Below are 10,902 nucleotides of genomic sequence, written 5' to 3' on the forward strand. Positions count from 1 at the left end.
AGTAGGCGGAGTCTGCCCTTGTTCTGCTGTAGCGCTGGCCAATCGCATCGCAGAGCTCACAGCCTGGGATAAAAAAAACTCCTTTATTTTTTTAAATGAACCCTCCAAAAATTAAATTATTGACGGTGGCCATGACCACCTGCCTGTTTCCACAGCAGAGATCCTTGTGCCAGTTACTCTTGGGGCAGTTTAGCAGTATATCCTCATGTATGTTAGCGAGCCTATACATACAAAGGGGGAGATTTATCAAACTGGTGTACAGTAGAACTGGCTTAGTTGCCCATAGCAACTAATCAAATTCCACCTGTTATCTTCCAAAGGAGCTCTGAAAAATAAAAGGTGGAATCTGATTGGTTGCTATGGCAAACTAAGCCGGTTCTACTTTACACCAGTTTTGATAAATCTCCCCCAAAGTCCCTATGATTTCATAGCACAGAGCTGTAGGCTTTCCACATGACAATGTATAGTAAAGGGCTTGTACGGGCTACAGAGCAGATCCAGAAATGCGGACCTGCTCTTCCGGGTCCGCATTTGCGTTCTCGGAAAAAATCGAATATGTCCTATTCTTGTCTTGTTAGTGGATCCGCAAAACACTTACGGACGTCTGAATGGAGCCTTATCCACAGGACACAGTAGGTCATCCATATCATATCAGTGGGGGTCTGACACCCGGAATCTCCACCAGTCAGATGTTTCGCGCAGCCACGGATTCGAAAGCTATACAGTGTGCAGACAGAACTGAGTCCAGCTCATGGTAACGTTTCCAGCGCAGCCCAATTCAGCTGATGAGTGGAGTGTCGGGTGTCAAACCCCACCGATTTTATGTATTCTGAAGATAGGTCATCAATATCTGTAGCCTGGACAATCCATTTAGGCATCAGTTTCTCAAAATCAACTCTATGCAGGAGATTTATCAAACTGGTAAAAAGTAGAACTGGCTTAGTTGCCCACAGCAACCAATCAGATTCCAGCTTTCATTTTTCACAGCTCCTTTGGAAAATGAAATGTGGAATCTGATTAGCTGCTATGGGCAACACAGCCAGTTCTACAGTACACCCATTAGATAATTCTCCCCCTATGGGTCTGTCAGATATAGCTAAGCGCTTGTACTCGGCTATCTCCAGCAGCCCCACAGAGTTGAATGCAGGGGTGGACATGTGCTTATGTGCGTCTGATGCTTCATTCAAACAGAAAAGATGGGCCACTGTACTAGTGAGGATCAGGGGTCCCAGTTTTTCTATGACTACCGGGTTGTCATAGGAACACCCTATTAAAGAGGAGCTGTCACCTTTCCTGACATGTCTGTTTTAGTAAAGAAATGTTTTCCTGATGCAATAACTATTCTGGAACATCTTTTCTTAGAACTGGGTGTTACCAGTTGGGGGTTACCAGTTGTTGTCAATTCAGCATTAAAAGGGTTATTCAATATCATAAACTGCCCCCCCATGTGACGGGCCCTTCACAGGTAATATACTTACCTGGGTCCCCGCTCCCTGTGCTGCTCCTGATCCCCGCACGCGGTTGAAAACATTCAGTGTCGGGGGAAAGCAGCCAATGGCAAGCGGGGACGGGGACGAGCCTCCCCAGCATCGCGGGTGACACTAGGGAGGCTCGTCCCCGCTTGCCATTGGCTGCTCCCCCAGACACTGGGTGTTTTCATCAGCGCACGGGGAGAAGCAGCAGCGGTGGTGTGAGGACCAGGAGGGGTGCAGGGAGCAGGGACCTGGGACCCAGTAAGTATATTCCCTGTACGGGGCCCGGCACATGGGGGGGGGCATTTATGATATTGGATAACCCCTTAAAATTTCTATGAGGAATAACAGAGGAACAACACAAGACACTAGTGTCCTTAGAAAAGATGATCCAGAATTGTTAGTTTATGGGGGAACACAAGAATTTCCTGAAATAGACAAGTCAGGAGAGACAACATCTCCTCTTTAATAGACTATAATGTGACTACAGGGTGGGCATATGCTGTGAAGATACGAGATGTGCAGCACCTGAAACTACGGATACTGGAAGCCTGTGCTAGCATTTCTCCTGCGGTGTTGCTATCAGTGTGTGAAGAGTGGGAGAAGAGGGTTGCATTGACAATCCAACACAATGGGCAGCACATTGAACACATTTTATAAGTGGTCAGAAACTTGTAAATAACTCATGAAAGAATAAAGTTACTTTAAAACCAAGCACATCATTGTTTTTCTTGTGAAATTCCCAATAAGTTTGATGTGTCACATGACCCTCTTCCAATTAAAAAAAAATGTTGGATTCAAAATGGCCGACTTCAAAATGGCCACCATGGTCACCACCCATCTTGAAAAGTTTCCCCCCTCACATATACTAATGTGCCACAAACAGGAAGTTAATATCACCAACCATTCCCATTTTATTAAGGTGTATCCATATAAATGGCCCACCCTGTATAATGTGACACGTCCTAGCTATGGTATCATTAGCATTATTCCTATGTATAAAACGCGCCATCATAATGATAATTTGATGCCAGGTAATACAGAAACTATAAAATAGACACCAAATTGATGTAAAAAAAAATTCTAACTGTTAGTCATGCGGTTTTAATTTCGCCTCCGCCGGGGAAGATTTATAGGGAGATGATGGAGATTTGTTCTTTAGCAGATCAGATGCAAGATTAGAAAGATTCTCAGAAATCCATCACAAATCAGGTTTCACAAATAATTATATTCTATTAAAAAAAAATTACAGTCACATAACACTGAAGCCGTACTCGGGTACTAGAGGACATTATATACATTACTGTGATTATATTACAGGACTTTATTACTAACTAGAAGAATGACCCTTTTTTTAGTCTTTGTACTTTCAGAGTGTGGTCTGCTTCCTCTGTATGGATTCTGATGTCAACACTGCAACCTTTTAAGAGCTTTTGAGGTCAAGTTTGCCACTGCTTACATCCCTTAGTATAATCTGGATGTGAACGTTTTATACGCTAGCATTTCAATACATCCTCTTCTTCTGCACGCTAAGTATGTTTGTGCTGTTCTTTATGCCGCTGTGTCCTTGCTTCCGTTGTTTATATTGAACAATGGTTTCCAAAGAAGCGCATAGGAGCTGATCAATACAAAGTTAATTCCAGATATCCATACCAAGCATTAGATCCCTGAAAACCAAACATGAATGAAATATGGAAGCAATATCAACAAGCTTAGCGTCTCAAAATAAGCTTCCATTACTCTATTAATGGGTCCTCCCGATTCATGGCTCTCTTAGGGGCCCATTTACATAGGCAGATTATAGGTCCAATTATCAGGAATGAACACTCGTTCCCGACAGTTGCCCACTGTAAATGGATCACTGATCACCTGACAAATAAGCATTTATGCTTCACATGAAATCACCATTTGTTGGCTGCTGTGTAAACTGAGATTTGCTGCCTACAAATAATAAGTCTTTATAGGCATGAATGATCGTAATAACGATCATTCATCTCTGTACAAAGGGTATAATTGATGTATGTAATAATCCAAAACAGAAGGAAAAGTCCAGCTTCCCATAAAAAACATAAGGAAAAACACAGCGTCTACACATTTCAGATCAAGGAATACAGATCCTTATTTATGAATTTCTTGATTCGAAACACGTAGATGCCGTGTATTTCCTGGCGTTTGTACTTGTTTTTACACCTCTAAAATAAAGGTTGTTCTTTTGGACTTTTCCTTCTGTTTTGGACCGTACTGGTGCTGTGTCCTGAGCACTTCCACGCTTCACTAGGTTATTGAAAGCAGGTGAGCAAACTTTTGTTTGCTATGTATGTAATAATGGTTCATTCCCGATCTTTGCCCTGTGTATCGGCCAAAGTAAATAGGCCCTAAAGGTGTTGCTGGGATTTGTATATTGAGGGAATATTGACTGGATAGTTCATTAATATTATATCAGAGTTGTTTGAAGAGACCATGTGCTCTGATAAGCGCTGCAGCCTTCTCAAACCTTACCAAGCACAGCACCACACATTGTATAATGGATGTGTTTGGTATTGCAGCTCATGCCAATTCACTTAAATGGGCGTTGTGACCCATGTATAGTGACATCACCAGCCTTGTCTGCTCAAACAGCTGTTTAGCAGGGGTGCCAGGAGTCAGACCTCCACCGATCAGATATTGACGACCTATCCTACCCATCAATATAAAAATCCCAGACAATGCCTATAAGGGCTCATTAAGAAGAGCAATGTTGTCAGAGTGTAGAACAGACAGCACCTGGACTGAACATTGACCCATTCTAGTCAACTGACCAATTCACATGTGCAGTTTTCTGCAAGAACCATCAGGCCATGCAGAGAACATCACGGCATGCATATCCAGCTTTGATTTTCCTGCAGGACTTACTTATTGAAATTAATGGTTCTGCGATAAAAAAAAAAGGACAGTACTAGGATGCCACCCGTGTGTTATCCTTTTAAAACCTAGTCTGCGTTTACTGGCGGGAACATGGAAGAGCTTCAGATCACTTGTCTGAAATTGCCCTTTAAGAAAACAAACTAAGAACAAATTTGGGGGGAATTCAGTGATACCATTGTCAGTGTTTCCTGAATGTTTTGGAATCATGAAATCCAGTGAGACCTCTTTGTGATGACCACACAAGATTGCATTGAAAAATTGTCTTCTAGAGGAGCGTTCCTCTACATGGCCATCGAACATACTCTAGAAAATTATGAGGCTAAAAATCTGACACAGAAGATCTGGTCTAGATAAAGGGTTGGTCTTTAGTTTTATTTAGTTAGTATTTTTCACAATTAGGGCAACTTTGCGATTTGTGCAGTAAATCTCACCAGAGTATTTAGCCTTCATTAATGCATAGGATATAAAGGTTTGAAGTTTTCAATCTGAAGAAACAATGTCTTGTCACTGTTCAGGTCCTGACTGGAGCAGGTACAGTAAATCCTTGTCTCCTTTTAATTACAAGGCGGGAGACTGCAGCTGCTAAAAATGTTGGTGGCGGGCCAAGGTGAGGAGGGACACGTGCAGCTGTGTCCACTAGAATGAATACTTCAACTCCCCACCGACCAATATACATCACAACCTTTAGATAGACAAATAACTACAGAGCCCCTTTGGCCACCATCAAATTGTCTGACCCAGCAGATCTACTGCCTCGATGGGTGGGAGGCTAGAGAGTAAAAGTTTGAAATTCCTCATTTTGAAAAACAAAAAACTCTAACCTTTCAAGAAATCTTATATAACATTCAGCCTGCATGATGTGCCTATGCTAAAGTCATCAGTCACGCTGATCCTCCTGCTAATATCTGATATACCTCCATGTCCACTACCCGCAATACAGGTCATTCTCAAAAAATTAGCATATTGTGATAAAGTTCATTATTTTCTGTAATGTACTGATAAACATTAGACTTTCATATATTTTAGATTCATTACACACCAACTGAAGTAGTTCAAGCCTTTTATTGTTTTAATATTGATGATTTTGGCATACAGCTCATGAAAACACAAATTTCCTATCTAAAAAAATTAGCATATTTCATCCGACCAATAAAAGAAAAGTGTTTTTAATACAAAAAAAGTCAACCTTCAAATAATTATGTTCAGTTATGCACTCAATACTTGGTCGGGAATCCTTTTGCAGAAATGTTGGGTCTTGCGTCTCTCAACTTTCTCTTCCCAATATCCCACAGATTCTCTATGGGGTTCAGGTTAGGAGAGTTGGCAGGCCAATTGAGCACAGTAATACCATGGTCAGTAAACCATTTACCAGTGGTTTTGGCACTGTGAGCAGGTGCCAGGTCGTGTTGAAAAATGAAATCTTCATCTCCATAAAGCTTTTCAGCAGATGGAAGCATGACGTGCTCCAAAATCTCCTGATAGCTAGCTGCATTGACCCTGCCCTTGATAAAACACAGTGGACCAACACCAGCAGCTAACATGGCACCCCAGACCATCACTGACTGTGGGTACTTGACACTGGACTTCAGACATTTTGGCATTTTCCTCTCCCCAGACTTCCTCCAGACTCTGGCACCTTGATTTCCGAATGACATGCAACAGTCCAGTGCTGCTTCTCTGTAGCCCAGGTCAGGCGCTTCTGCCGCTGTTTCTGGTTCAAAAGTGGCTTGACCTGGGGAATGCGGCACCTGTAGCCCATTTCCTGCACACGCCTGTACACGGTGGCTCTGGATGTTTCTACTCCAGACTCAGTCCACTGCTTCCGCAGGTCCCCCAAGGTCTGGAATCGGTCCTTCTCCACAATCTTCCTCAGGGTCCGGTCACCTCTTCTCGTTGTGCAGCGTTTTCTGCCACACTTTTTCCTTCCCACAGACTTCCCACTGAGGTGCCTTGATACAGCACTCTGGGAACAGCCTATTCGTTCAGAAATTTCTTTCTGTGTCTTACCCTCTTGCTTGAGGGTGTCAATGATGGCCTTCTGGACAGCAGTCAGGTCGGCAGTCTTACCCATGATTGCGGTTTGGAGTAATGAACCAGGCTGGGAGTTTTTAAAAGCCTCAGGAATCTTTTGCAGGTGTTTAGAGTTAATTAGTTGATTCAGATGATTAGGTTAATAGCTTGTTTAGAGAACCTTTACATGATATGCTAATTTTTTGAGATAGGAATTTTGTGTTTTCATGAGCTGTATGCCAAAATCATCAATATTAAAACAATAAAAGGCTTGAACTACTTCAGTTGGTGTGTAATGAATCTAAAATATATGAAAGTCTAATGTTTATCAGTACATTACAGAAAATAATGAACTTTATCACAGTATGCTAATTTTTTGAGAAGGACCTGTATATAGACTTCCTACCCACAGAGCGCATTAACATTTCAGTAGCTCTAACTATACATCAATCCATTCAGCCAATGTGCAACATATGGCAGGTAGTAAAACACAACATACTGTGCATAACGCCGCCAAAACACAGATTATTGGCAAAAAAAATGATTATTAGCCAAAACACTAATTATTGGCCAGAAATAAGCAAGGATTACTATCTCATAGAATAAACAGATCTTGCTTAAAGGGAATGTGTCATCAGAAAATGACCTACTATTTAAGGGCTCATGCACACGAACGTATTTTCTTTCCGCTTTTTTTGCGGACGGTATGCGGAACAATTCACTTCAATGGGTCCACAAAAACAACGGAAGGTACTCCGTGTGCATTCTGTTTCCGTATTTCTGTTCCACAAAAAGGTAGTGCATCTCCTATTATTGTCCTCAAATCACGGTCCGAGGCCCCATTCAAGTCAATAGGTCCGCAAAAAAATATACGGTACGCACACGGAACACATCCGCATCTCATCCGCATTTCATCCGTATTTTGCGGATCCATACTGTAGAAATGCTATGCCCAGCCCATATTGCTCATGTGTTTGGTGTTATTGATATCGTTTCCAATCCGCAAAAAACGGATCGCATACGGAAACCATACGGATATGTTTTGTGGAATAACGGAACGGAAGAGGACTTAAATCAGAGAAAAAAAACTCAGATACGGAACAACGGATGCGTGAAAAACGGACCGCAAAATAACAACAATCGTGTGCATGAGCCCTAATTCATGTTTTTATGTTAAAAATATTTTGTTAGAATTTTTGGTGATTTTGTTTTTTCAATTTTACATGTGACTAGCTATATAAAAATAATAATATAATGCTGCAATTTTCATACTGGCCACTAGGTCTAACATATGTTAAGATTTTGTGTCTTTTAGGCCTCATGTGCACGACCGTTGTTTTGGTCCGCATCCGAGCCACAGTTTTTGCGGCTTGGATACGGACCCGTTCTGTAGTCCGCAAAAAAAATATAACCTGTACTATTCTTGTCCGTTTTGCGGACAAGAATAGGCAGTCATATCAATGGCTGTCCATGCCATTCCGCAAATGGCGGAACGCACGCGGACGCCATACAAGTTTTGCGGATCCGCAATTTGTGGACTGCAAAACACACAACGGTCGTGTGCATGAGGCCTTAAGAGCAGTCACCATAGGCACAATGGACAGGAGCTGACCCCATTGAGTTCTATGGGAGAGATTTATAGCCATAGATTTATAGGAGGGAGGAGGCAGGCTGTGATATTACCTATTGTGAATGGTGGATCCTGTGTTATCTATACTGAGGTGTTACTTGTTGTTGTAATTCTCACTGGGTAATAATGATAAGTTACTTGTACAGAATAGTAACTCATGACCTATTATTAGACCTAGTGTCCAGTGTGAAAACTGCAGGATTATGTACATTTTTTTTTAAATATAGTAACATGGAAAAACAATCACTGAATTTCTAAAAATATATGTTTAACTTAAAAATAATGATTTAAACAATAGGTAATTTTCTGATGACACATTACCTTTAAACAGACAATTTTGGTTTTACATTACTTTGGGTCCTCAATTACAAGTTCTAGACACTGTTACTGCACTACGCAGTCAATTATGAGCAATGAGTGGATAGAACCTTTAATCATCTGAATGTAAGTGAGGGCACAAACTTTACATGTGGTACGAAACTCACTGAAGAGTGTCTACTGTACAAAATTCTGACTTGTTCGATATTGAACTGCAACCCTAAGGGCTCATTCACACGACCGTTGGTGTCCCGTTCCCGTATCGCAGACCGCATTGGCTGATCCGCAATACACGGGCACCGTTCCGTTGTTATTCCGCATCACGGATGTGGACACATTCATTTCAATGGGTCCACAAATCCGGAGTTGCGGAACGGTGCGGAACCGAGGCACGGAACACTATGGAAGCACTACGGAGTGCTTTCTGGGGTTCCGTTCCGTGCCTCCGCACCGCAAAAAGATAGAACATGCTCTATCTTTTTGAGGAACGGAGGGATCGAGGACCCATTTAAGTGAATGGGTCTGTGATCCCCATGCGCCTGCCACACGGAAGGTGCTCGTGCATTGCAGACCGCAATTTGCGGTCCACAGCACGGGCACGGGACACCAATTGTCATGTGAACGAGCCCTAAGGCAAACTTTTTGTACTGTCACCAGGAGATGCACTGATGTAGCAGTGGTCCATCTGCCTCATCCTCATATGTAGACCACAGCTAAAGAAGATATAGTTTAGAGGGGACAAATGGGGCGGGGGGGGGGGGGGTAATCAGTAGCCATTAGTTAAAATTACTTGAAAAAGAAAAGTACTGATTTATAAGACAGAAAGTTTTCCCACAACCTCTAGGAGATGGAGAGTTAGAAGTGGTCCACGAACTCCATCATCAAAATGGAGAAGAGGAAATAAAATTTAAATATAGGGCAAACCTCTTGATACCAGTTTCCAATACCAAAATAAGTTCCTTGTACCAGGGCTCGGAAAGTCTAGTCCATCCTCAAACGGGGTTAATAAACATGAAGGTAGACAATCAGGAGTTATTGGTCATTACTTGAAGACCAATTCTTACTCATTTCAAAGACCAAAGAAGTTAGTCTATCGGCTCTAGGCTACGCAGCTAAGGAAGCAGTGGTCCATCTACACATGGGCAAATACTGATGAACATGGGACAAGTAGAAGTCATTGATGGTGCAAGGAAAGAATGATCTACACTGAACATCTATGAAAGAAGCCGCATCATACAGTAAATCTGTGAATGGGAAGATAAAAATAACATAGCAAGACAGAACGGAAGAGCTTAGTAAAGTGATGCAGAGGCAATACAGTCAATGGATTCCATTACAGCTCACTACTGCAACAGCTTGAGAAGAAAATGATGAATAATAAAAAATAATAACATTGTTGGAAAATGTTCACTCACCCAAAATCATGACTTCACCCTGCAGGGTCTGGCAAACACAGGACGCTTCGCCTCAGATCTTGCGAGGAGGGGCTGCTCGCTTCTCAGCCCCTTTTCTTTTAGACGCTTTTGAAGCACTCTGTCCGCTCTCTTCTTTAGACAGCAATTGGAAAGCCCTTTACCAGCACAGAAAAGGGAGAGGAAATGTTAGGGCTCTGACAGATTGTGCGACAGGAGAGACTGGGATGGAAGGGGGGGGGGGGGGGAGATGGAGCAGAATAAGCAAGAATCAGCTTGCAGATTTCTAGTGAGTATCAGAATGGGAAGGTTGATGCCCTAAAACCACTTCTGACAGGCCAGGCTAAGGTCCAGCGGCGTGAATGGAATAATCTTGGAGCGTGTCAGAAATTCCAGAAAATCCTGTGCTTTTCCTATTTGTAAACTGTTTCTGGGCTGCAGGACTAAGAAGGCAGCTGCAGAACTGGAGCAGATTAGAGAGTTATGGACACTTGCAGAAACCAACTCCTCATCTCTTCCTGCACATGGGGGACGTTTCTGGCCAGGTTCCAAGGAGGGTTCACCCCAGCACTTCTCTCTTTATTCAATGCACAAAAGAATACTCCCAAAATAGATGAGGGAAAGTAGAGGAGGAGATGAGCTCCCCGTAGTACCTCTGTTATCCCACAGCTCTGTTCTGCACTGTGCCAGGTGCGGGGCTGGGCTCAGTCTCACCTGGACTTGCTTCTCATTGGCGGAGATGTTTTGCCAAAGGGAGGTAAGGGTGGGGAGAGCAGAAGCTATGGATTTAACCCTTTTGTTTGCTTCTCTCTTTCACACTGCAACCTTTGAATTCTTATACATCTAGTAGAAGAATGTGTGAAACTGAACTGTGATACATTGTAGCCTGCATGGAGTTAACTAGATTTACTTAAATATGAGCAACGTCATCAAGTTGACATGCTTTTAATCTGTAAGTCTTGTTTCCTACTGCGTAGATCCAGAATAAGTAGGTCACTTTATAGATGCAAAAAGCCTTAAATGTACTTTTTGGTCTTGCGCTACTCATTAGAGAATGCATCTATTTTTCTTGTAATTTCTAGTACAGCGGGTCTTGAACTCATTAACTTATAATATACATATTATATTTTTTTTTTAAATATCCAACTTTTTACCT

At 42.3% G+C, this 10,902-nt stretch overlaps 1 protein-coding gene across 1 annotated transcript in view; it reads right to left on the reverse strand.

Annotated features, from left to right (window-relative positions):
- ZNF385A (zinc finger protein 385A) overlaps positions 1 to 10,430 on the reverse strand; it is a 244,630-nt gene extending 234,200 nt beyond the window's left edge. The window contains exons 1-2 of the mRNA XM_044273608.1: positions 10,400 to 10,430; positions 9,750 to 9,904 (exon numbers count right to left, since the gene is read on the reverse strand). Coding sequence (XP_044129543.1) covers positions 9,750 to 9,759 — 10 coding nt within the window. The 5' untranslated portion in view covers positions 9,760 to 9,904; positions 10,400 to 10,430. The remainder of the gene's footprint in view (positions 1 to 9,749; positions 9,905 to 10,399) is intronic.
- Positions 10,431 to 10,902: the final 472 nt, after the last annotated feature.

The sequence above is a fragment of the Bufo gargarizans genome, unplaced genomic scaffold, assembly GCF_014858855.1.
Source record: "Bufo gargarizans isolate SCDJY-AF-19 unplaced genomic scaffold, ASM1485885v1 fragScaff_scaffold_782_pilon:::fragment_2:::debris, whole genome shotgun sequence".
NCBI lineage: Eukaryota > Metazoa > Chordata > Amphibia > Anura > Bufonidae > Bufo > Bufo gargarizans.